The 27,673-nt window shown below is 40.7% G+C and overlaps 1 protein-coding gene across 12 annotated transcripts in view; it reads right to left on the minus strand.

Annotated features, from left to right (window-relative positions):
- Window positions 1-27,673, minus strand: part of LOC110954165 (microtubule-associated protein 4) — a 178,409-nt gene that overhangs the window by 84,286 nt on the left and 66,450 nt on the right. For 9 of the 12 annotated variants that reach the window (XM_051940802.1, XM_051940812.1, XM_051940809.1 and 6 more), the window contains 2 exons: window positions 3,246-3,359; window positions 757-843 (listed from right to left, as the gene is read on the minus strand). In XM_051940802.1, the coding sequence (XP_051796762.1) occupies window positions 757-843; window positions 3,246-3,359 (201 nt within the window). Of the gene's footprint in view, window positions 1-756; window positions 844-3,245; window positions 3,360-3,552; window positions 3,690-27,673 lie in introns of those variants that run through there. The other 3 variants (XM_051940808.1, XM_051940804.1, XM_051940810.1) reach the window with 2 other exon arrangements.

Here is a 27,673-nt window from a genome sequence, read left to right on the forward strand (position 1 = left end):
CTGTTTTTGGTTTTTGGGTTTTTTTGTTTGTTTTTTTTACCTTTGCTAGACATTCAGTGATGGAGCAAAATGATCAGGGACAAGTTTTAAGGAACCAAAAGCCAGAATGTCAAACATCTCAACCTATCTGAGCAGCTGAAGACGGACATCAGACAGAATTCAAGCTGAGAGTTTCATTTATCTGACACCAACAACATATGGCCACAGTGTTCACATTCATATTTCAGAGAGTGTTTATGAACGGCGTCAGCTACACGTGTTGGAGAATCGCTCCACACACACACAGAAGCTAACATTAGCTTGTCTGGGCTAAAGTAGTGAAAGCTCATAATGTGAGCTGAGGATTGCACTAATAGCTGCTGTCATTCCTGTCCAGTCTGTACTATGCTGGATGTGTGTGTTACCATCGGGGTGCAGCAGTTTCTAAAAGCCTTAATATTTAAATACATTCATTTGATGGTTTGTCTTTTTTTGGTATCAAATATACAGACTATTAATCTCCTGGCATCATGACATCTGTGGTACAGTAGAAAAAACACCCTTCTTTGGCTGGATTTTGTTTGTGATTATGGCTAAAGGTTACAGAAAACATTCCACAGTCCAACAGATTGGTTTGTAATTAAAGACAACAGGTGTTTAACAAAAAGCATCATGATTTTGTCATTACATTTATTGAGTAATGCTTATTACTTTTAGTACTGCTGCTGTTTTTATCTTGCACAGTGTAGCACTCAAAGAAAATATGGGAGTGAATACCTGAAAAAGTTCCCATCAGGCCAGCATCCATCATCTGGGCAGGGCTAGTCTGAGAGCCCAGAGGGTCTGAATAACCTGCCATGGAGGCTGGCAGGAGGAGTGGAAGAACGGCAGGAGAGGGAAGGACAAGAGGAGGAGAAGAGGAGACAAAGACAGATGAAGTAGTGAAGGAACAAAGAGAGGAGAAGATGGAGCAGGAGGTGTTATTGGGCATGAGGGCATTAACAGTTCAGATGGGTGAGGCAGAAGTACACAACAAGGACAGGAAATAACAAGAAGAAAAGCACTGAAAACAAATGACACTAAATGAGCTTACATTTAGCAGAACTATTACCTGAACGTAACAGCTAATGGCTGATTATCTGTACTGGGTTTGGTTGGTCATTCCTTCCATCTGTCTCTGAGTCAACTGAAAACTCCAGACTAACTTTTAACATCTACTAACTTTTTCATACAGGTCCAGAACTGTATTTATAATAATAATAATAATTATTATTATTATTTTATTTGTATAGCACCTTTCAGAAGAACATTCACATAGTGCTTTGACAGGTAGAACATAGTGACAAAAGAGAAATAAAAGAGAATTTTACAGGAAGTTGAGTCTATAAAAGTGGGTTTTAAGAAGTTATTTAAAAGAGCATATAAATTGAGAATAAAATTGGGCCTAAAATTGAACCTTGTGGTACACAACAGGTAATAGGAACTGAGGAGGATAAGTGGTCACTTATGGTGACCGAAAAGGTTCGGTTTAAAAGATGAGAATAAAACCAACCCAGGATCTAAGATGGTCGAATAAAATGGTGAGTTAAACTACTGTGCCAAAGGCTGTACTTAAGTCTAAAAGAATTAAAATTGTGCTCTCTCCTCTGTGAGCAGCTAGTCATTAGTAACTTTGAGGAGGTCAGTTTCTGTGCGGTGAAGAGCTCTAAAACCTGACTGAAATTTTTCGAAGATGTCATTATGACACATACATGATAAAAGCTGTGTAGAAATGACTTTTTCTAAAACTTTGGATAAAAACAGAAGTTTGGAGATCGGTCTAAAATTGTTAAGAACAGAGGGGTCAAGGTTGGGTTTCTTTAGATGGGGTTGGATTGTCCATTCTGCTGGTAAATAAGACAGTTTAGTCAGTTCCCATCAATAGTTTCTTAACAACCTGTCTAAATGATGGCTAACAGGAATAAATGTGCAGATAAATGCTCTGGTTTTTTTTCCATTAGGATTATATGGGACTTGAAGCTTGTTAAAGGTTGCTCTGCTGCATTATCAGCTTTGTTGAATTTCACTATGATCACTGACTCTCCACAGCTTCGGTTTGCTGTTGCTGGGTTGTGAAACGCTGCAGTGGGACATTACTGAAACACTGATGCTCCTACAGTAAAAGAGCTTCTCCCAGTTGACTTTTGGCTGCACTGTTTGTAGTAAATTCAGTGTATAATGTTGGTTGTATCTCAGTGTTTCAGCCAGGGTGAGAAGGTACTGGTGGTTGTTTTGTTAAGCTACAGTTCTACACGTGTCCTTATGAGGTCTCACATGCAGAATACTGGTGGATGCTGCAGTTTACTGATGTTACCTAAATGCCTCACATATATCAGTGGCTGCTAGCTAGCCAGTGGGTCACAGAGGAGCCTCTAGTCTCCGTTCAGATGGTCTGCCACCAAATGTTATTCTGGAAACAGTGAAATGAGGCATTCTAGTACCAGGTTTTTCTCAGTAAATAAAGTGAATTTATCCCCTAAAGCCACTCAGAGACACACAGACAGACTTGCTAAATGTCAGGTGTGGAAACATTTAGTCACACTTGGCAGACTTTTGATCGCACATGCGACCAAAACGTTCACACTCTGGAGCCCTGACATACTTGGTCAATAAAGACAAAATCATTTTGATCTTGAAAGCCTGAAGACTCAGAAGACATGGAGCAAAGTCAATGTTTTGGACGTCTTGGTTAGAACGTAACAAAGAAGTCTGAGTTGAGCTACCAAGTTTGTGCTTCAAGTCTTAAACAGGTTGTTTTTTTTTATCTGTCTGCTGGTGAGAACGTCCAAACTCACCTTTTCTTTCAGCTGTGTGTCTAATCAGCTGCTCTCAAGACTGTTTCATAGCTTGCTGCAAGCTCTCTCTAAAATCCCTTTTCAACTGTGACCTTGGTCAAGTCCAAGTAAAATAATAAGTCAAAGTCAGGTCTAAATTTTTGTGATTAATGACTTCTGTTCTAACCTGAGTCCAGTGAGGTTAGACCTTCATAATCAATGAAAACAGCTCTGGATATCATGCAGCTATTTCCAAAATACGTATCTAACTATGAATCAGTGACTGCAACAGTACAAATAATACAAACAACTTTCACTGTCACTGTGTTAAAGGTACTAAAATTGCTGTTAGTGGTACAGAATAAAGGCATTCTGCTGAATTACTGCTGAATATGTTTAAGATCATTTTGTTTTATAAACTTTATCTGTGAACCATATAGTTGACCTTCATACCTGATAGGAGGTCTGTAGCCACGGCCTGCTGCTGGTCTAGTGAGCGTGGACGCACCTCTCCCTGTGGCTCCGGGCGCGACACTGGTATCTGTTCTCCCGAGGTCAGCTTACAACCTGCAGTGGTGAAACACAGATCATCGAACATTAGTTCCCCCTCCTCGCTGATGATGTGCTGCTGTACAACGCTGATTTAATGACAAGCAGCCTGTTGAAAACACACTCTGAGGAGCACAAACACACACATTCCTCACACATACAGTAGGCATTAATGACACCTAAAACAATCACATGCAACCTGCACTCTCACCTGCCAGATTTCCTCGAAAAACAGATATCCTGGTCCCACACAAGACAACATTCAGTGGTGTTTGCTATGTGCAGCTCAGTGCTCTGTCTCTGTCTGTCTGCAGCCTCAGCTGGCTCTGAGCTACTAACACTGTGAACCCCTAGTCACACACACACAATCACTACACACACACACACACACACACACACACACACACACACATGCAAGAATGTGATCACAGTCGGGGAGTCTGGGTTTGATGTGGTGACGTTTCACTGTCTGTCTGGTTCAGGTCCCAGGCCCCGCCAGCTAACGCCTCCCCCTGCACGCCATGACTCCCTCTCTGCTCCTTCTACTCTTTACCCAGAGGTCCAAAGAGGCCAGACCCCGACTGACTGATATAATGTGGTTGGGGTGTAAGAGGCAAAAATGGAAGGAGAAGGTGAAATCCAGACGAGTTGAGGAAGACGAACGAAGGAAAGGACCAGGAGTTCCAGCAAAAAAGGAAGAGAAGAGCAGGGAGAGGATTTACAGGATGAGTAAGGAGATATATGGAGAATGACGAATAGAGGAAAGAGAAGACAAATTAACACAAAGGAAGTAGAGGAGTAACAAAGGGAGAGGGGCAGCAGAGGAGAGAAGGAGGGAGGCACCAAAGGCATCCCTCTCCCAGCAGCGACCACAGAGGGTGACAGTGAGGCGAACTGACAGGACACCACCCAAAGTCACAATGCTTTCATATATCAGCTGCACACAGGGGAAGTGTTGGGGTACACGTTGTCTGTCTGAACACAGAAAACTCTCCGTCGGCAGGGTCACCCATTGATTCAAAAACACTGCTGCAGCCGTCATCCTCGCTGCCTGTCTGTCTGCCCGTAAACACCAATTTGGGGAAATATCAGCAGACATGGAAGGTCACAGCAGACACATGGTTAAGGCAAAGAAACACTCACACCTTCAGTACTTCAGTCCTCTCCTGTTAGATCAGTGCAGCAGAAAGGTTGCTGCTGTCCACGGAGCTACAATCACACTGAGGGCAGTCTGGGGCTCTGGAATCAAACCCTCCAACGCCTCTGAGTTTACAGTTTTACTCCGTATTCAACCATGTGGGTTGACGGAGAACACATCTAGATATAAAGCTGTGGCCAGAGGCCCTGTTTTTGGGATAACACGAACACAGGACCTCAGAGCTGGTAACTGTCTAGTCAGAATCCATCACTCCAAGAAAACATCTCTGAGGCTAAATTAGCAGCCGTACTAGCAGCCGGGGCTGAAACAACTGAGGCCTGCTCTAGGAAGGAGGATCTGGGGTAACTTCAGGTTAAGCTCTGCATGGATGGTGGTTCAGTGCATCACAGTGGTTAACTTGCTGAACTAATAACCAGATACAGAGCAGATAGCAGATCATAAAGCATCTCAATTCTCTTGGAAAATGGAATCACCATTCCCAGAAAGTCCCGTGAGCTCAGTGTGCAGACAGTGAGAGGAGAAGGTAAGGGTTTATAAGGTCCTTTACCTGAGGAGCACAGCTAGAAGATACAGGCTAGCAGACACAGACTCTCAGTGGAGGGAACATAGTCTTAGTTTTTCCCTTTTGGTTATAAAGCATTTCTAAATTGTTATACAGGCTTTACAGCAGCGTAGTAATAAAACAGAGACTGATTGCAACCTTGCATTCATGGATCTTAGACGACTAGAAGTAAGTCTACTGAACACTTTAAATTACGTTTTAATATTTGTTCCTCATTTGCTTCCAAGACAGTCAAACATCAGCAGTAAGAAAAGGAACATCACAGCATTAGACTACATCTAAACAGTATGTATATTTAATGTATTTATAGTCTATAATTGGCAATGATATTAATAAAGCTACTCATTTACGCTTTCACACCGTTTTATTCCTTCCATTTCTGGCTGCAGCTGTGTTGCTTTTAGCCTGTGTTATATTTTAAAACTCCTCATATATATGTCACATATACTTAGGATACTGGTTTGTTCCTATCGTGTGAAACATGCGGTTCTATAAGTGTCTATATCTGGTTGCATGGTGCTAACACAAGCTCATAGCGACAATCAGAAACCCAGCTCAGTTTGTGTTTCTCTGCTGTGAAAGTCTGGTATTTTTGAAAATGGTGGCGCTTCAGCTGTTTTTGGAAAATGGTTTTGTACCTGAGGCCTTCTTCTAGTTTAAAATAATTTAGTAGAGATCAGTTGAGTTCAGGAGGGAAAATTCCATGCTGGAGTTGCTCTGGGCACTCTGCACTGTGTTTAATGTACCAGTCGTGAACTGCTCAGCTTGAAAAAGGAGGAAGATCAGCTGCGCGTGTGTGTGTGTGTGTGTGTGTGTGTGTGTGTGTGTGTGTGTGTGTGTGTGTGTGTGTGTGTGTGTGGGGTCAGGTGCTGGCTATACTTGTGGGGACCAAATGTCCCCAAAACTGTAGGAAAACCGAAAACAATGTCACTTGTGGGGACCTCATTTCGGTCCCCACAAGTTTAAACTGTGTTTTCTTGGCCATGTTGTTGTTACTGAAAAAAGTAAAAGTGCAAAAAGGTTTCTTTAGGGTTAGGCATTGTTTTGGTCTGGGTTAAGTTTCGGGTTAGGGTAAGGGTTAGGGGTTAGATATGAATGGGAGTCAATGGTATGTCCCCACAATGATAGAAAAACATAGTGTCTGTGTGTGTGCTGGGACCTGTCCCAGGAACTGGTCCCAGTAGGTGAGTCAGAGCCCAACAGGAGCCTTGTTACAACATCCTCACGCATCAAGAATACTTGACCTTTCCTACCGTCTCCTTACAGAGCAGAGGAGACAGAAACAACTGGACTTCTGTAGCAGCAGGACATTTCACCTTACAGCACAAATAACCACTGTTGCAGGTTTCATTTCTTGTCAATTGTCAAATTTTTTCCAATAATGTTTTCATCTTTTACAGCACTGCGTTGGTTATTATAGGTCAAACTGTGCTTTTTTTTAAATCTGATAATTGTGTCCTCTATTTTGCTGCATTTGTGAAATAATTTGTCACTTGGATTAAAGATATTGCTGTTGTTGTTGCTGCTATGGGATGCACAGTGGGTCAGTGGGTAGCACTGTCATCTTGCAGCCAGAACAGGAGTGTCAAATTAATTTTAGTTCAGGTTCCACATTCAACCCAGTTTGATCTCATATCATAACCCAAATCCCCTCCTACCACCACATCACCCCCATCCTGCAAGAACTCCACTGGCTCCCAGTTAAGCAAAGAATTCAATCCAAACCCAAAATCCTTCAGTTCACCTTCAATTCCATCCGTCATCTCACTCCATACCTCTCCGACTTCATCTCTGTCAACACTTCATCCCATTCCCTCAGATCCTCCTCCTCCATCTACCTCACTGTCCCCTCCGCCCGTCTCAGCACCATGGGGAGCAGAGCCTTCAGCCGATCCCCAGCTTTGGAACTCACTACCCCCATTTATCAGAAACTGTGACTCTCTCCAAATTTTCAAATCCAAAATCAAATCTCACCTGTTCAGGACTGCAGACTCCCTCACATCCTAACCCCCACTGTGTCACACCTCTTTGTTGTTCTTTGTTTTATTCTTGTTACTATTATTTTAACTGTATAGTTTTTAATTATTGTCATTGATTTCTATTCCTTTGTAAACTGTCCTTGAGTTCCTTGAAAGGCGCTTTAAATAAAATATCTTATTATTTTTATCTCAAGTGGGTCGGACCGGTAAAATCAGAACATAATAACCTATTGTCAAGTGGGGCCTAGTTATTTGAGATCCCAGGAGCAACCACCACCTAAATAAAAGCTTTAAGCAAACCAATGAAAAGTTAAAATGAGAAACTATATAAGTTAACCACATGATTATGCTTATGCTTGATGCAAGAATAATTTTAATAGGCTGATATATATTCTGGAAATGATGATTGCTATAGAAGAGAATGATTTAAAATGAGTTATTTGATCATGCTAAGAAGAATGATTTAAAAAGTGATTCAGTGTAACTAAATGAGTTTTGAATGGAAGTAATCTGTGCTGTTCTGAGCTGTGTGCAGGGCAAAAAGCAGAAGTCACCATGACACTGCAGAAAGGAGGACATTGAGGAAGTTCTGTGGCCAAATATGGTCTTGGCAACATGTCTCAAACAATGTGTGTGTGTGTGTTAACAACGGAAGGTGGATGCTGTGTACTTGCTGGAAAAACATGATTTCTGTGTAACTGATGTATGTGTAATAGGAAGAAGGTTGTGTCTTAAACCTATGAATTAATTAATTGGGCGTACCTACTAGTTAGAATTGTGTGTGAAAATGTGTATGTGCTAAGCTGAAGTCGAGCTAGGGTATAAAACCCAGAGTCAGAGACACTGATTTCGGAGTTCTCCCCCGGAGGGGAGAGATGCTGCTCGCCGGAGCTGCAAGGGAGCTGCCGGAGAGCATGGCCGGAGTTCTGAAGATTCTTCACCGCATCTATTGCCCTAGAGACGGGAAGACAACGCAGGACTTAGGCTCCAGAGATCGCTGAGAACTTCGTTGGAGGCAAAGTCTTTTTCTGACTTTGTTCAACAAGCGAGGACCACACTCTGCTGAAAGGAGAGTCCTGAGAGGTCTGCAGTTATCCAAAGAGATGAAGAGAGGCAAGCACCTACGACATCCAGAGAGGCAAAGGAGGAAGCAGCAGAGGGCTGCTCCACTCCAGGGGCTGGAGGACCCAGTGACCCACCACAGCCTGGTGAGACGGGGGCTTTCCACCACCATCACCCAACTGAGAAGACAGCTGAGACGCCCGCACTTGTGTTCCAGCTGCTACTAAAGATAACTGCCAGACCAACGATTGGCTATCGGGACCTTTCCACTCCCCCTGCCTAGGAAGAACACCCTCCATCCACAAAGAAGACTTCGTACCGAGTCTACTGGTCGATCGAGTGGCTCTCCCAGATGCAGGTCAAGACTGGGCGTGACAGCTTGGCCACGCTGTCCGCTCTCTCTCCTAAATTTACTAATTAGAGAAGATTCTTAGGTACGCTCAGCTTAGTTTAGTTTAGTTAAGTTAGAAATAATCAGAAATAATTAAATTGTTTAATCATGAATTAATGCTGTGCCCCTGCTAATAATTGCTTAATAAAACGCTATATTGCATTTAAAGAGAAGTCTAATGAAATGATTATGATTCACCTATTCTGCATAGTGGTAAAAAGTTAAGTTGATTGTGTGCATTAAATCTAATGGTTCTTAAAGGTTACTTTAATCCAACTAGTTATTGAAACATTACCCCTGAGGTTAGTTATCCAAACCTCTAAAACGAACCTAGGAATATCAACAAGTGCCACAGTTTTAAGAGGAAAGCTGTCGTTAACAAACGTGGTCAATAAATCAATTCTACTACTTAGGTGGGCTGCTTAGTAAGAGAGTATTTATTGGAGTAAGAGGGGTAAGACGTTTGGAAGAAGACAGTTAGGACCTCGGCGAGTATTCCTCGACACCAGCTTAATTATTCTGCTGAAACCTATTAGGTGGAATACTAATAGGCAGATAGAATCTAACCCTTTAAACGGAGAGCTGGTCCTGATTTAACCTGAGGCAAGGGTTAAAGAAGGCTATACTGACTGACACTATAAATAACGACGACAGCAAATTTTTCCTTTGTTTTAGTGGAAAAATGTTCACATTTAAGGAGTTACTTTTTTACAAAACATTATCCATCCATCCATCCTCTATACACCGCTTTATCCTCACTAGGGTCACGGGGGGTGCTGGAGTCTGTCCCAGCTGACTCGGGCGAAGGCAGGGGACACCCTGGACAGGTCACCAGTCTGTCGCAGGGCTACATATACAGACAAACAATCACACTCACATTCACACCTACGGGCAATTTAGAGTAACCAATTAACCTCAGCATATTTTTGGACTGTGGGAGGAAGTCGGAGTACCCGGAGAAAACCCACACATGCACAGGGAGAACATGCAAACTCCATGCAGAAAGATCCCAGGCCCAGGCCGGGACATGAACCGGGGATCTTTTGCTGTGTGCTAACCACTACAAAACATTATGAACAACTTATGTTATGATCAAAACGACAAAAGTCACACACAAAAAAGACAAAAACAAACGAAACCAAGACAAAATATGACAAAAATGAGACACAAAATGACAGAAGCAAGAAACAAAATGACAAAAGATTAAAGAGACAACACAGAAGAAAACAAAAAGAGACAAAAATTAGACAAAAAAGTTACAAAAAGCTGATAAATGACAAAAATGAGAGGAAAAATTACACAAATGACAAACAAGACAAAAATGACAAAAGCGAGAAACAAAACGACAAAAATAGGCAAACACAAGTCAGACAAAAAACACACAAAACGACAAAAATGCGGCACAAAACTATGAACAAAGCAAAACACAAAGTGATAAAAAACAGACAAAATAATGATGATGATGATCAAAACAATTCGTCATGGTCTACAAAATATTTTAAATTTATAGTTTTACTAATTTACAATCTGCAGTTAATGTCTTCTCAGGAATTTTTACATTTTGAGGGCCAGACTGGACCCTCTGGAGGACCACTTTTGGCTCGCGGGCCGCATGTTTGACACCCCTGAGCTAGAAGATCGGAGATTAGTATCCCTCCCTTCCTGGGATCTTTTTGCATGGAGTTTACATTTTCTCCCTCCCAGGGTTTCTGCAGAAATCAGCCAGTCAAATTTCATGCTTTTTAATACTACTTTAATGCTATACTGTAAAAAATTTAATGTCACGACCATGAATTCAACAAATTACAAGGATTTGTTTTTTGTAAAAGATGATTTTTACATGAAAACTGTCCCTACATTTCACTATTTCTGAATCCAGAAACCACCCCTGACCACTCACGGGCTGTAGTCATTCTTTGAAATCCACGTTTTCTACCCGTTTTTGCTGGAATTTGCATTTCCCCATTTCCCAGCTCTCCTCCACCTGGTCCAGTCTGCTGGCCACTTTAAAAACATGCAGATTTTGGCAATTGTACCCGACCGGCTGGAACAATTATCGCAATGCTTTGGCATGTTTACGCAGGTGCACATATCTGTTGAATCAAAGTCTATAATGATGATTATTATTATTGTCAAGCATTTTTCTTGAAAAAACTGCAGAAATAATTTTTAATGCCATTGAGAATCAAATTTAATGATTTTTAATGCCATTTAAGACCTTAATTTTCGCCAAGTCAACTTAGTGACTATTAATGCTTTATAATGCCTTGGAGAAACCCTGATGTGTGTGTTTTCTCCAGCTTCCTCCCACAGTCCAAAAACATGCTGAGGTTAACTGGTGATTCTAAATTGTCTGTAGGTGTGAATGTCAGTGTGATTGTTTGTCTCTATACGTAGCCCTGTGATAGACTGTTACCTGTCCAGGTGTCCCCTCCCTTTACCCTCAGTCAGCTGGGATAGACTCCAGCCCTCCATGACCCTAATGAGGATTAAGCGGTGGATAGATAATGGATGCACAGAGAGTAGTAGTAGGAGTATATTCTTGCAAAAAATTTGCTCCTATTTCCTGATAGAAATGACTGAACATATCTTGTGAGGGTGAGCTTTGGTTGACCAACGTCCAGCAACAAATAGTGTCAGACTCAGCGCGCTGTAATGTCTCTGACCACATCCTGCACTAACAGGACATCCATGTCATCAAACATGAAAATTCTCTCATTAGTTTTTTCTACATACATCTGTACGGTTATAGAAAAACGATCTTCTGGCTAACTTGGTGCATTTACAGCAGTGCTTACTCTAATTAATGGGTCTGAAAGGCATATTGTCTTTAAAAATAAATACATAACAAAGTAAAATTGGCAAAATAATACCTGCCTGAAACAAACTGTAAAAGCAGAAACGATTATCAGATTCTCAACTTTTCTGTCATTCTTGATCTACATGGTAGTGATGATATTAAACAAATTTAAGCTTACAATCATGATTTTTCATGATGATTTCCATGCTTTCGGTCATTCTACAGGTATTAAATAACAATTTGTCCCAAATAAGCTTTAGGCTAAACTTTTTGGCTGAACTGCAGGCAGTGTTTCCACAGAACAGAGAAGAGACGAGTACAGAAACAAGTAAAACTGTCCTAAGTCAATTCCAGGATTTATCAATTCATGTAAAATAAATAATTAAATCAATTCAACTTTAACTTTTCCTTTTTTATGACTGAATGCATTCTAATTCAGCTATATAATATATGTAGTATATGTATTTATATCTGAGACATTTTCTGGTTTTCTCTGTTTCTAGCCATAGTTGTTGTGTTTCTAGAGAGGTGGAAGACTTTGTTTCACAGTAAATATCCAAAGTGAAGAAAAATGTGACAGGAGCATGAAGGTTAAAGTGCCTGTCTCTTGTGCATGTCCCTGCAGTCCCATGACTGCAGGGACATGTGTGGAAGCAGTGGAAATGTGGATGCTTCAGGAATAAAAATGGATTAAAAGAGAAAACTGTTGCTAATATTGAAACTTTTTTCAACCAAATACATCATCTGCTCTGCACAGAGTTGCAACTTTGCTCAATTCCTTTATAGACATTCCTGAACACAAAAGAAATGTAAATGCAGCAAATCCGAGCCAGAAAAGTGTGATACTGCTGGGATTATGCTGCTGATTTGTATGCATGAAATGCTGTTACCAGGCAGTGTGTATCTAAACATCTCACCTGGATAAAGGAAGATGGAGTGGATCTTCCAGATCACATCTGAGCGTGAATGGTTTGTGATGGACTTCAGATAGGTGTAGAAGGCATTAGGAAAGTTCAAACTTATTCTTAAGAAAATACATTCACACAAGAACACTTGGTTTAAGTCCCTGTTTTTCTGACAAAGATGAGGTAGCAGTGCTAGCGCTATCACGAGCAGGCTCATCTACCGGCTTCACCAGCAACTAGAGCTGGACCCACATATCCGAATATCGGAATATTCGGCCGTAATGGTGGTATCTGAATATTTATTTTGAGATCCAAATATTCAGATACCCCACCCTCGTCAGACGCCACGAGCCAAACCGAATATTCGGATATTCGTCATTTATCGGGCCGAATATCCGGACCCCAGAAACTGCCTTTTGGGCCAGCCTTACCAGCAACACAACCAACAGGGGGCCTTTGGATGCCAAAGATCTTTGAGGGTGAAACGTGTTGTTCCAGTAGAATGACCTTCACCGTATCACACCAGTGTGACTTCAGAGAGTTAAACATCACATCCTGTGTCTGTTTATTGTGAATTAACTTTCCAAGTTATGTAAGTTCTGCTGCTGGGGGTGCTGGACCTCTCTGTGAGGACAGAGTCTGGAGCAGATGAACTTTATCACCTCAGAGGCATCCGAGGTTACTCATCTACACAACAACACACGCACACACAAGCACATATTCATGTTTAGAAAGAGAAACACACACAGTCACATCATGATGCCAGGCAGACAGAAAGTTAGAGGCTGAAACTTGGCTGAGCTGACAAAATACACCAGATAAATATAGCCCTGAATGAACACACACACACACACACACACACACACACACACACACACACACACACACACACACACACACACACACACACACACACACACACACACACACACACACACACACACACACACACACACACACACACACACACACACAAAAGCAGTACATGGACCAGTTGTGAAAGTGACGTTGAGCCTGTGAGGGGTTGTCCTGAGGACAGCAAGCAGATCCAGGATCAGATGAGGAGGTGGTGCATGGTTAGTGGAGAAACTTTGATTATGATCTCATTCACTCATCTCAAATGTCACTCATGCTATGATTAGATCAGAAGTTTAGCAGCACAGCGGATGTTTTGTCTTGCCTGGATTACGACAGAAATCCCATTCTGGCTACAAACGGTGTGAAACTTGAACAGTTATTTGTCAAAGTAATTAGCGAGCCATTTCCATAGAGCAATCAACAATCAAGCCGCTCCACAGACAACTTTTCCCCTGTACCACCGACCTCGTTGCAGCTATGACCCACCTTTAAATCAGACAAGAGTTCTTCTGTCTGACTCCTACTACGCTGAGCTAAGGTTTAATAAAAGCACCAGATACATGCTCCTGTACAGTACCAGCCAAAGTCTGGACAAACTTCATTCAGTGTTTTTTATTTATTTGTATTGTTTTCTACATTACAGATTAATACTAAAGATTAACATCTTTTTGTTTACAACATAATTCCATCTGTATTCTTTTATGGTTTCGACGTCTTCAGTATTAATGTGGCTAAACAAAATTCTAGCACTTTAGCCACATCGGCTAGAGACAAATTTTCCGTAGTGCAAGCACAGTAATCTACAATGTAGAAAACAGTTAAATAAAAACCATTGATTGAGATGGTGTGTCCACACTTTTGACTGGTCGTGTAGATAACACCCGGTTATGTTAGTCTATTCTTCAGGAAACACCTTTACAATGTATTTTACTTACTTATTTCACTTGTTTTACAAGCAAAAAGCATTTATCGTAGCCCAGTTAGAGGTGGTATCTGAAGGCTTCTGACTGCACTGGAATATAAAATATTTGAACTGAACTGAGATCAGTTGTCTGAGGAACTCTCCAAACCCTAGACCTTAAACCTGACCCATAACTATAACCCTCAAGCAGTAACTGTGATCAGATACTGGACATGTTTCCATAAAACCAGGAAAGTCAAAGAAAATGCTTGATGTTGCAAAAAATAAAAAATGAAACGAGGTTTATTTTAGAAAGTGTGGTGTCACAGAGCTGACAGGAAACTGTGGAGCTATACATTCTTAGGATGAGCTGTAGATGTGACGATTGTCCCTTCTGGTTAAGTTTCTTTTTCAGAACCAACCTAAATGAACATGTAGCCTATCTTAAAGCTCCTTAAAGGAACACACTGTGGCTATTTGACTTCCCATGCATCCTGAGTTCTGCCCGCCTCGCTCACTTTTTGCAGCATTCAATGAGTGTGATCCCTGACATGTAAAATGGAAATGGTCTTAATGTATCTCCTGCAGGGTGAAGAGATGACTGACCTCTCATTTAGGAAATATTACATTCCTGTCTGATAAAAATATACACACGTGGACAAAATTGTTGGTACCCCTCAGTTAAAGAAGGAAAAACCCACAATTCTCACTGAAATCACTTGAAACTCACAAAAGTAACAATAAATAAAAATTTATTGAAAATTAAATAATCAAAATCAGCCATCACTTTTGAATTGTTGATTAACATAATTATTTAAAAAAACAAACTAATGAAATAGGGCTGGACAAAAATGATGGTACCCATAACTTCATATTTTGTTGCACAACCTTTTGAGGCAATCACTGCAATTAAACGATTTCTGTATTTGTCAATGAGCGTTCTGCAGCTGTCAACAGGTATTTTGGCCCACTCCTCATGAGCAAACAGCTCCAGTTGTCTCAGGTTTGATGGGTGTCTTCTCCAAATGGCATGTTTCAGCTCCTTCCACATATGTTCAATGGGATTCAGATCTGGGCTCATAGAAGGCCACTTTAGAATAGTCCAACGCTTTTCTCTCAGCCATTCTTGGGTGTTTTTGGCTGTGTGTTTTGGATGGTTGTCCTGTTGGAAGACCCATGACCTGCGACTGAGACCAAGCTTTCTGACACTAGGCAGCACATTTCTCTCCAGAATGCCTTGATAGTCTTCAGATTTCATCGTACCTTGCACACTTTCAAGACACCCTGTGCCAGATGCAGCAAAGCAGCCCCAAAACATTACTGAGCCTCCTCCATGTTTCACCGTAGGGACAGTGTTCTTTTCTTCGTATGCTTGGTTTTTGAGTCTATGAACATAGAGTTGATGTGCCTTACCAAAAAGCTCCAGTTTGGTCTCATCTGTCCAAAGGACATTCTCCCAGAAGCTTTGTGGCTTGTCAACATGCATTTTTGCAAATTCCAGTCTGGCTTTTTTATGAGTTTTTTTCAGCAGTGGTGTCCTCCTTGGTCGTCTCCCATGAAGTCCACTTTGGCTCAAACAACGACGAATGGTGCGATCTGACACTGATGTACCTTGGCCTTGGAGTTCACCTTTAATTTCTTTGGAGGTTGCTCTGGGCTCTTTGGATACAATTCGAACGATCCGTCTCTTCAATTTGTCATCAATTTTCCTCTTGCGGCCACGTCCAGGGAGGTTGGCTACTGTCCCGTGGGTCTTGAACTTCTGAATAATATGAGCCACTGTTGTCACAGGAACTTCAAGCTGTTTAGAGATGGTCTTATAGCCTTTACCTTTAAGATGTTTGTCTATAATTTTTTTTCGGATGTCCTGGGACAGTTCTCTCCTTCGCTTTCTGTTGTCCATGTTCAGTGTGGTACACACCTTTTCACCAAACAGCAGGGTGACTACTTGTCTCCCTTTAAATAGGCAGACTGACTGATTATGAGTTTGGAAACACTTGTGATGTCAATTAAATGACACACCTGAGTTAATCATGTCACTCTGGTCAAATAGTTTTCAATCTTTTATAGAGGTACCATCATTTTTGTCCAGGCCTGTTTCATTAGTTTGTTTTTTTAAATAATTATGTTAATCAACAATTCAAAAGTAATGGCTGTTTTTGATTATTTAATTTTCAATAAATTTTTATTTATTGTTACTTTTGTGAGTTTCAAGTGATTTCAGTAAGAATTGTGGGTTTTTCCTTCTTTAACTGAGGGGTACCAACAATTTTGTCCACGTGTGTACAAGTAGAAGAGACTGAGGAATCTATTTCTATTTCTGTTTCAATTGAAAATAAGAGTCAAAGACGTGAGAGAGACTGCAGTTAAAGAATAAGATCAGATGCTGAATCAACATGAAAAGCACTGGCACAGAATCAAAGAAGCTCAGCCAGCTAGAGGGACCCAGTGCCAGGCCTGGACCAACACAATGGGCCTGTCAGGTCCAGAGAACAACACAGCATCACAGCATACATTTCCACAGCACTGAGGCTACCAGCAGAACAACAGGCTCACGTCGCACTCACTCAGAAAACAGGTCTTGCTAAACATTTCCATATGTTCTCCTGTTGTCATTTATGATTAGCAGTAAGCATCTGTAGTCTCAGACAGCTTTATGAAGGATAAGTGAGTAACAGAAGCTGCTATGAATGCAGCTCAACATCTGCACATGATTCATAGTATTCTAGTAAAGTATATAGTATATTCTAGTAAAGGTGCTGATCAACCCTCCTCTCTGAGTGTGTTGCTTGTGTTTCATATACAGCAACACAGAAGTGACTAGGTGGGACTAAACCTGTGTTTCTGCTAAAACTAAACACTAACAGCTGAGGTGTCACCTTCTGAATTATTAACCTGCCCAAAACAAGGAGAGTGCACAAGTTCAGTTTAAAGTTTTCAAGCTAGACAGCAAGAAACATGTTTATTTTTCAAACTGTCATTAAAATTGCATAAAATATTCTGATACTGCATGGGTCATTGGATAATCATCACATTATGCCTGCAGGATCTACAATGTTCTCTCAGCCTTTTAAACCACTTTAAATCAAACTTTAACTTCACAATGACTATTAATTACAGTCCATATCAGATGGGAATTAAGTGTCTGGGTGTTTCAATCTGGCCGAGTTCTTCAAATATTTAGACTAAAAAAAAAAAAAAAAAAAATATATATATATATATATATATATATATATATATTACCTTTGAAATTGAATCTATGTGATTTAACGGTAGCCTGACCACTAAATAACAAAGAAATAAAAAGAACAAAAATGACTTTAACCAGGAGTGAAGTTGTGTGTGATTTCTTATGTCAATAATCTACATGTCAGCTCTCTAAAAAACTGCATCACTTTGATATAAGAAGTAGAAAATCAGTAACAGAACTTTGGTTTGGTTCTGCTGGGATTAGTTGGGATATTCATGATGACTGAAACAAAGCCCACCAATACCTGGTGTATAGCAGCTCTGCACTGATCCTGGTTTAAAACTACATCATCTGATAAACTCTCCTTCCTAGGAAGGAAAAGACAACAGCTGTAAGAGGATATTAGTTGTATACTTTCAAAAATCCAAAGCCATTGTTGAAGAGATAATAATACAAGGAGAAAAGAAGTCACTCTAACTGCTGATCTTAACAGAAAGTTTGGTTTCTTTGGCAGTTGTTGACTTGATAAGTCATTTTATGTATTTTTTTCATGCTGGAACTGCCAGTTTAAAGTTCAAAGTGTGTACTGTAATATGTAAACCTATATAATAAAATGAAAAATTGTTTCTGAAATGAAATGAACTCAAATGAAATTGTCATTTTAATAGTTTGAAGGAATATTATATGTTTAGATAGAAACAGAAAAAAGTGATTAATAGCAGTTCTTCTTTGGTTTTGTTTGAGGATCCTGCAGCTCAAAGATTAACAAGCCATGGTCCAATGACACCCTGGTAGCTCAGTGGCAGACCAGGACAACCTCTAGTGAGCATTAACCTCGAAGCCTATGCAACAATGCAAAGAGTGAAGACCTCTCCTTGAACCTCCTGTTCTACTGAGAGTACAACTCCTCCGTCAACCCTGTGGAAATAAGGCCATGGCCCAGTTAGAATCTATACGAAGCCATGACATAACTCCTCTGAATGTATATGTGAGGCAGCTTGTGCATTAACATTATGGAGGACTCTGTGACTGAACATACCTAAGGAACAAGCAGAAGTGAGGTCCTGTCTCGCAGCTTCCATAAATCAACTCTAATCATTTGATTATTGTGGCAGCTTACAGACCATAAGCCTAATACCAAAGCTGGCTGTTTTTCAGCCTATTTCTAGTCCAGATTCAGGATGGTGTCCTATGGTTTGCTTTACCAAACTGTCTAATCTGGGATGAGCTGGCAGAATGGGCTGAAGTCCTTCAGCTGTCCTCCATCTGACCCCATCCTCTGCCTGAGCTCCAGACGCTATAACAAGCTGGGTCAGGGCTGCTGCAGGACCACAGGCATACGATGACGGTTCACCGAGAGGACAGAGCGCTATTCTCTGGTGAGGACAAACATCCACAGTGTCCTCTGGATTCAGCCACGACACTGCATTAATCATGCACTTTAAATCAGGTTGAATCAGCCAAGAGATGTCTTTCTGGCCACTTTTACCTGTCCTCTGTGAACTCTATAAGAGTCTGAATGAACTAGACAGAGCCCGGTCTGTGTCCTTGTAGATGTCTGAAAGTTGGATTCTCACATGTCCCATTCCTTCTCAACATATTGTCTTTCTGTAAGGCACACTTCAAAGAATTAATTTAATACACAAGAGTAAAAACATGAAAAAGAGAAAAGAGAGAAAATGGGAGAAGGATAGCATTGGGATGAGAGAGACAGATATAGAGAAGGGATTAGAAGAGTGGAAGGACTCAGAGTCTCTGGAAGCAACAACCATCTAGTATGACCTTGGCCATGGCTTAAAGAGATTTTCCTTAATGTCTTTCTATACAGTGAACATTCAGCCTCCACCTCAGCGACATATACAGACTTCCTCCAGCGGTTCTGCAGGTCATAAAAGACTAAATCTCGGGCTGGTTTTATGTAACCTAGCTAACAATCCTGCCTATGTTCCACTCTGACAACTTGTGGTCTTTATGAAGATGCCACATCAACAGGATGTCTAGAAAACACACAGTAGTCTATGTTAGTTTACTTCAAGATGGAATTCTGATGTTGTATTTACAGAAAATTATAGTCCTGCTATTATATAGATTATAACATCTATCACAATGTCTGTATTATGCATAAGGTTATCAACCAACTCAATGAATGCTAATGTGAGCTCATCCCAATCTCCCGTCCCCTGCACACTCCAGGAAACACCAGGAAAAAAAAAATATATGTTGGGGAAGAAGCGCAAACTTAAATGTACTAGTATGAGTGTTGTTTGCAGGGGCCCGTTTCTGAATAAGTGGAGGAAAATTGATGAATTATGTGTATTGGCTGCATTATCATCGTATTATCTGATTCCATTTGAGCTGCATGAGACTTTCCAAGCAACCAGCAATACATGTTGTGCAAGTCTCTGTGGGTGGTTTCTATTGCTGTCATGGGAAAAAAGAAATCAAAAACTGTGATAGGCCAAAGTCTACTGTGACCCTAAAGGAAAGGTTGATGCTACAGGTACGGACCCGTACCTGTAGCATCTGTACTAGAGGTACGGACCCGTTAAGGTAACTGAAGAGCTGGCGCCGGTTAACTACTATTTGCTGCACATTACAGGCAGTTTATATGAATGACTTTGACGGCGAACATTGTATAATTTAACCAAAAATACACCGTCTCCTCTCACACTTTAGACATTGCAGTTTTTACGCTTTTAGACGCCGTGCATAAATTGTTTGAAGTCCAGTTCCTATTAAGTAGTTTACCGCGTTCAGTGGTGGAAGCGGCTGACGAACTCCATTGCAAATGTTCCCATTTAATTTCGGACGCTAATTTACAAGATAAAGTTAAGGATGTCGAATATGAAACAAACACTCATGAATGGTGAGGAGCAGCTCTTTAATTCGGCATGAATTAAAAAAAAACACAAACTCGATTTACTGTGATATTGTGAGATTTGTTTGTGGTTATGTAACTTAGCCATTCAACAGAGTCCGCTAACATTAAAGTGACTGACGTGCAGTGTCTGTGTTGACAGACGTAGAAAATACGTCAGGGTTTTGTTTAGGTTGTTATTATGTAATAGTCTGTCGCTACTTTTGAAGGTAAAAAAATACTTGTAGTTTGCTGGCTGTTAGTTCCGCCATTTGTTTTGTTTGCTGTTTGTGCTTTATTAGAACAGGGTCACGTGAATAAAAAGTTTTGCTATTTTTAATAGTAGTGCTGATTTCAACCCCCAAATCGCTGTCCGTGAAAAAGTCAGATAATGATATTTATAAGACATTATGCATGATAGAAAAGAGAACAGCAGATGACTGACATGACAGGCTCGGCACGCAGATTCACCTCGAATCACGGAAGCGCCTTCATCACTCGGATTACCAAGCCGGCTCATTAATATTCATGTCCGTGTCATTAATATTTATGATAAGGGAAAGTGCCGTATCCGTAGGCCACAGGCTACGGGTACGGGTCCGTATCTGTAGACACTACCTAAAGGAAATCATGTATGAACAGATGGATCTATAAGGCTTAACAAATTTATTAAACCACCATCCAGTGTAAGTTGTTTACCACCGCTGCTTTAAATTAACAGTAGTGCTGATTACCAAAGAATTGATTTTATGTTTCTGTAATGGTTTATCTTCCAGTATGTGCAGTTCTTTAATCAAAATGACATCTTTAATGCTAAAATAGAAATACTGTTATCCATGAATTTTCAAATTTACTGTTTTACAAAAAGATGGAAAAATAGTAAACCATGTACTTTTTGACTGAGATGCCAAATTACAGCTATTTGCTTGCAATCCGGAATAGAAACGTTAAGTTTTAGTGGTTGTATATAATTCTTGAATAATTTCTGACTTCTCAGAGAATTCCAGTGTACTGGCTCAGATTTGGATATAAAAATGTGAATTCACTTTGAAATTCTTCACTCCTGTTCAAAACGGTGAAGCGTAGGAACTCACTGAGAAAGACAGAGACTGAATTAAACCACGTTTACCTCTTGATGCCTGAATTTATTTACAATGAGATTTAAAAAAAAAACTTTTGTGTGTTTCTGCTTTCCATCTGATGCTAAATAAGTGGAGATTGTTAATTTGTCTACTACACATAGAACATATATAAAATAATAATAACAGATATATAATAGTTAGGTTCCACTCCGACTGGTCCTACGAGAAACCGGTGCTTGCAAAAAGTTCTGAGGTACATCTTGAATATGCACAAGCCGGCACTGGGGCAATGAATATGGTATCTCGGCTGCAGTCTGAATGAAATTGGTATGTTGCAAATTTGCAACAATAGGGGTCACGAGGTTAATGATGCTGGGTGGTTTTGAGACAAATAGGACATAAAGTGTTGTCACAGTGTGGTAAGTATGCCTTGGACCTAATTGTAGAGACTGGTACTTAGAAAATGCACAGACGAGGCTGAAAGCAAAGGCTAATTGAAGCAGATGTAAGGAACCGTAACATCTGAAGTACTGGAGACAGAAGGAGGACCACTGCTGATCTTCAAGCTGATCTTCTAGATCAGAATCTGAGAAAGTCTCCAGAATGACCATCAGCAGATGACTGAAGGAACAAAGCTTAAGGAAGAAGAGCTGCTAAGAAAATATTATTGAGGCCTGCAAACATCCAAAAATACCTTAAATTTGCCAGAGAGCACAAACACTGGAATGTAGACGACTGGAAGAAGGTTCTCTGAATGGACGAGCCCAAGTTTGAACTCTTCGATCAGCACTGTTGTGTTTATGTCTACAGAAAAGCTGGAGAATGTTTTAACGCTAGACGCATTTTGGACCCACAGTGAAACACGGTGGAGATTTCATTATGGTATGCGGTTCCATTTGTGGAAATGGAATCGGCAAATGAATGGTATCATGAACAAGACGGTCGACCACAACATCTTGGCACATCATGGAATCCCTTTTGGATTGAACCTGACTGATCGTGGGTTCATAAACGAGAAGACTGGACCAAGAAAAAGGAATCTAGAGTTCTGGAACTGATGGACCAAGTCAAAGTCCAGACTTGAATCCTATTGTACAGATCTGGGATTTATTGAGTTCAAAAACTGATCACAGAAAAGTTTCATCCAAAGCAAGTCTCTGGGAACAGCTAGAAACTATTTGGAACTCAATAACAAAAGAGGCTGAAAGAGTCGAAAAGTCCATAAAAACACTGGAAGCAACAACATAGGACCGAAGGAGGTCATGGAAAATACAGGGTGACACAAAAAACCAGGAACTTTTTAACAATCCAATAAAACCAAGATTGATGGAAGAAAAATATTTTATTCATAGTAATTGAAACCTTAAAACACGCCGTTTAAGAAACAATGATGGAATTTTCATTTTTTTTAAATTACTTCCTGTAGATGGCGTCCTCCTGTACGAATGCATTCTTGAAATCTGCTGTTGAGATTCCTCATTGACCGCTGCAAAATCTCAGCTGGGATACTGTGAATTTCATCCTGAATTCTCTGTTTTAACTCATCCAGAGTTCTTGGTCGAGTCGTGTACACTTTACTCTTGAGATAGCCCCAAGTAGATTTCAAGAATGCATTCGTACAGGAGGACGCCATCTACAGGAAGTATTTTTTAAAAAATGAAAATTCCATCATTGTTTCTTAAATGGCATGTTTTAAGGTTTCCATTATTATGAATAAAATATTTTTCTTCCATCACTCTTGGTTTTATTGGATTGTTAAAAAGTTCCCGTTTTTTTGTGTCACCCTGTATTAAGATTTCTGGTTATTATATGTGAATAAGGACAGTTTAGTTGTTCCAGTTTGTTATTTTCCTAATAAATAACAATACAATTTTTAGTTTGAAACAAGTTTTTGATAGATTTCTAAAATATTAGTATTTTCTTGTTTTTATGACAGGTCGTCTAATAAATTTGCCAAGCACTGTATATGTTCATGCCCTCCAAGAAATTCTTAATTTTACAGAATTCTGAATATAATAATCCATGTTTTCAAAATTAGGTAAGATTCTCTTTCTAGTGTGTTTAGATCCATGAGGAGAATAGGGAATAACTCATGATGCTATGGACTGAATGTACTTGTGTGAGAGATGTATTGACAGGAAGTAGAGAGGCAAAGTGTGCGTGCGTGCGTGCGTGCGTGCGTGCGTGCGTGCGTGCGTGCGTGCGTGCGTGCGTGCGTGCGTGCGTGCGTGCGTGCGTGCGTGGTTTAAAGGGCTTGCAGGTATCATTATAAAAGCTGCTCTACAGCTCGTTGTGAACTCTTTTTCCCCTCCATCCGGACCCCCTTGCATCGAATCCAAGCTTTTAGTGTCATTGTGTCTTCCACACCTCCCTGCCCTAGCCTGAAAACCATCCTGAGTTTCTCTGGGGGAAAAAAAGGAATGGAGGCAATCCCAATCCTATTTTAATTCTGCTGTCACTGTTTCTAGACCTTCTTCACGTCAGTGTTTGTTAGTTTTTATTAGCAGGATTGAGGAGTTGGGCTGCTGTGACGGATTTGTGACTGTATTTTTTAGCACATATTTGCATTTCCAGCTGCCATGCTTTCCAGTGCTCCTCACTGTCATGACCACAACTTAGTCTACTGAAACGGGCAGGGGGCTGCCTTCAGCTCCAACAGCAGGGATTGTGCAGTCAGTACCTGTCAAATCAACAGATGAAAGGGAACAAATGCACTCTTTAAAGTGCAGCTGAGAGCACAAAAATCACTAATTGCCCATGATGATGTCTAATATCCAGAGCATTTCACATTTAAACTCAAAGGCTAATCCGAGGCCTGAGATTCACTTACTGCTCTGACATGAGAGCCAGGAAGACTCCTAGAGCCAAACACATAAACCCACATACATGGGAGCATTCACAAAGACATTCAGAGTTGAACACACACATCTTCACATGTGGCAGAGATGAAAAGCTTTCTGTCCACAGAGGAGACATCAGCAAAGGAGGAATTAGGGTTTTTCTGGCTCGGGAATTAAAGCTGCATCATGAATATTTAAAAGAGATTCATCCCGCATTTCTTCAAGTAAAACAGGATGACAGCGTGACTTTATCAAATTATCCACAGATGTGTTCAGCCAAAAGTTAGGAGTTCTGGTGTTCCAGTCCAGTGAAGAGAAGGTGAGAACTGACTCTGCAAAGGTTGAGACAAATTGGTTGATTTTTTACCAAGCTTCCAGTGTTTCCACTAGTCTTGGTCATGACCATTCTGAGAAGCAAAATTAGGACAGCAGGTTTATTCAGGATGCTGACAGAAAGCACAGGAGCTACAGAGTGTACAGCCCCAGCAGCAGATCTGTGGGGTTGAAATTCTGTTATGGATCATTGCTGAAGTTTTATGTGATTGTCGACTCCCAACATCTCAACATTGAAGTTACTGTAAAACATCAAATATATATTAAAGTGACTTCTCATGCAGTAGATACATTCCAGTACAGTGCCACAGCTTTATTTGAGTGCAATCTCATAGCAAGAGTTTATTGTCAGTGATTTATTTTCTGCACCATTCACTGCTGAGGTAAACTTAGCAGAATTGAAATAAATACCACAGCAGATTATAGGCAGATAAACCAGGCCAACCCCAGCGCAGACTAACAGCCTCTCACCACTGCTTGTAGGGCTTGATAAACTGTTGTGCCTATACATCTTATCATCTTGCCATTTTCCAGCTCAACAACTTAGATTGCATCCTTTGGTTTGTCAGGTATAAAACCCTTGAAGTCTTTCAGTGTCACCAGTCCACTGCAATTCCAAGGTGAAGATGCTTGTGATGGTGTTCACTGCTTATTTCACTCATTATGTGTCCTCCAGCACATAAAAAACACAACATAAACATAATAGCAAGGTTACAATATAACTACAGGGGTGTTTGATTGGAAAGGTGACCACTGTAACCTGCCAGAGATCATCAAAGACATTAAGATTCATCCTCTGAAGAGCATGAATGTTTGTATGAAACTCCATGAACAGCTACTGAGGTATTTCAGTGTGATCACTAAAGTGATGATCTAACACCTTCAGCAGATCAATAATGTATAAGACATGATGACAGCAGTTGAAGGTTTCCAGATGATGGATGTCATCTGTGTGTGGGCTGATTCATATCATGTACTATGCTAGTGTGGGGGTTGATCTATGCATTATGTAGATGTCTCCCAAAGTGTTCATTTCTTTCTTCCTCTTAAATCCTTATCCTCCTCCACCCATTTCAGAGGAACGTTGGGGAACAGCTGTTCAGGGTGAGGCTTTCCTGCTTGGGACTTGTGCATGCTAGTGTGTGTTTGTGGTGTATCCCTCCACGGAAATGCACATTTGCTTACTCAAAGGACTTCTATTTTTCTCCCTACATCAGCCACACCACAACCCTGTGAGGCTAAGTAGGACAGGCTGTCCCATATAGAAGATCACAGGTAAGTCTGATCTCAGGAGGTTTCAATGCAGTGGATGTTAAAACCTGAGCAGTAATACAGACCTCACCTGCTGGGAGTCTCCTCCACAGCACCATAAAGTGTTAAAGTAGACTTTAATGGGTCAACTACTGTCAGTTATTCAGTTGATTATACACACGTGGACAAAATTGTTGGTACCCCTCAGTTAAAGAAGGAAAAACCCACAATTCTCACTGAAATCACTTGAAACTCACAAAAGTAACAATAAATAAAAATTTATTGAAAATTAAATAATCAAAATCAGCCATCACTTTTGAATTGTTGATTAACAATTATTTAAAAAAACAAACTAATGAAATAGGGCTGGACAAAAATGATGGTACCCATAACTTCATATTTTGTTGCACAACCTTTTGAGGCAATCACTGCAATTAAACGATTTCTGTATTTGTCAATGAGCGTTCTGCAGCTGTCAACAGGTATTTTGGCCCACTCCTCATGAGCAAACAGCTCCAGTTGTCTCAGGTTTGATGGGTGTCTTCTCCAAATGGCATGTTTCAGCTCCTTCCACATATGTTCAATGGGATTCAGATCTGGGCTCATAGAAGGCCACTTTAGAATAGTCCAACGCTTTTCTCTCAGCCATTCTTGGGTGTTTTTGGCTGTGTGTTTTGGATGGTTGTCCTGTTGGAAGACCCATGACCTGCGACTGAGACCAAGCTTTCTGACACTAGGCAGCACATTTCTCTCCAGAATGCCTTGATAGTCTTCAGATTTCATCGTACCTTGCACACTTTCAAGACACCCTGTGCCAGATGCAGCAAAGCAGCCCCAAAACATTACTGAGCCTCCTCCATGTTTCACCGTAGGGACAGTGTTCTTTTCTTCGTATGCTTGGTTTTTGAGTCTATGAACATAGAGTTGATGTGCCTTACCAAAAAGCTCCAGTTTGGTCTCATCTGTCCAAAGGACATTCTCCCAGAAGCTTTGTGGCTTGTCAACATGCATTTTTGCAAATTCCAGTCTGGCTTTTTTATGAGTTTTTTTCAGCAGTGGTGTCCTCCTTGGTCGTCTCCCATGAAGTCCACTTTGGCTCAAACAACGACGAATGGTGCGATCTGACACTGATGTACCTTGGCCTTGGAGTTCACCTTTAATTTCTTTGGAGGTTGCTCTGGGCTCTTTGGATACAATTCGAACGATCCGTCTCTTCAATTTGTCATCAATTTTCCTCTTGCGGCCACGTCCAGGGAGGTTGGCTACTGTCCCGTGGGTCTTGAACTTCTGAATAATATGAGCCACTGTTGTCACAGGAACTTCAAGCTGTTTAGAGATGGTCTTATAGCCTTTACCTTTAAGATGTTTGTCTATAATTTTTTTCGGATGTCCTGGGACAGTTCTCTCCTTCGCTTTCTGTTGTCCATGTTCAGTGTGGTACACACCTTTTCACCAAACAGCAGGGTGACTACTTGTCTCCCTTTAAATAGGCAGACTGACTGATTATGAGTTTGGAAACACTTGTGATGTCAATTAAATGACACACCTGAGTTAATCATGTCACTCTGGTCAAATAGTTTTCAATCTTTTATAGAGGTACCATCATTTTTGTCCAGGCCTGTTTCATTAGTTTGTTTTTTTAAATAATTATGTTAATCAACAATTCAAAAGTAATGGCTGTTTTTGATTATTTAATTTTCAATAAATTTTTATTTATTGTTACTGTTGTGAGTTTCAAGTGATTTCAGTGAGAATTGTGGGTTTTTCCTTCTTTAACTGAGGGGTACCAACAATTTTGTTCACGTGTGTATCTTTTATGTTGCTGCTGGGGCTGTGTCTGGGTGGGTAGCACCATTGCCCTACATGTGTGGGTTTTCTCCAGGTTCTCCAGCTTCCTCCCACAGTCCAAAAACATCCATCCATCCATTCTCTATACACCGCTTTATCCTCACTCGGGTCGCGGGGGGGTGCTGGAGCCTATCTCAACTGACTCGGGCGAAGGCAGGGGACACCCTGGACAGGTCGCCAGTCTGTCGCAGGGCTACATATACAGGCAAACAATCACACTCACATTCACACCTACGGACAATTTAGAGTACTCAATTAACCTCAGCATATTTTTGGACAGTGGGAGGAAGCCGGAGTACCCAGAGAAAACCCAC

The sequence above is a fragment of the Acanthochromis polyacanthus genome, chromosome 20 (assembly GCF_021347895.1).
Source record: "Acanthochromis polyacanthus isolate Apoly-LR-REF ecotype Palm Island chromosome 20, KAUST_Apoly_ChrSc, whole genome shotgun sequence".
Lineage (NCBI taxonomy): Eukaryota > Metazoa > Chordata > Actinopteri > Pomacentridae > Acanthochromis > Acanthochromis polyacanthus.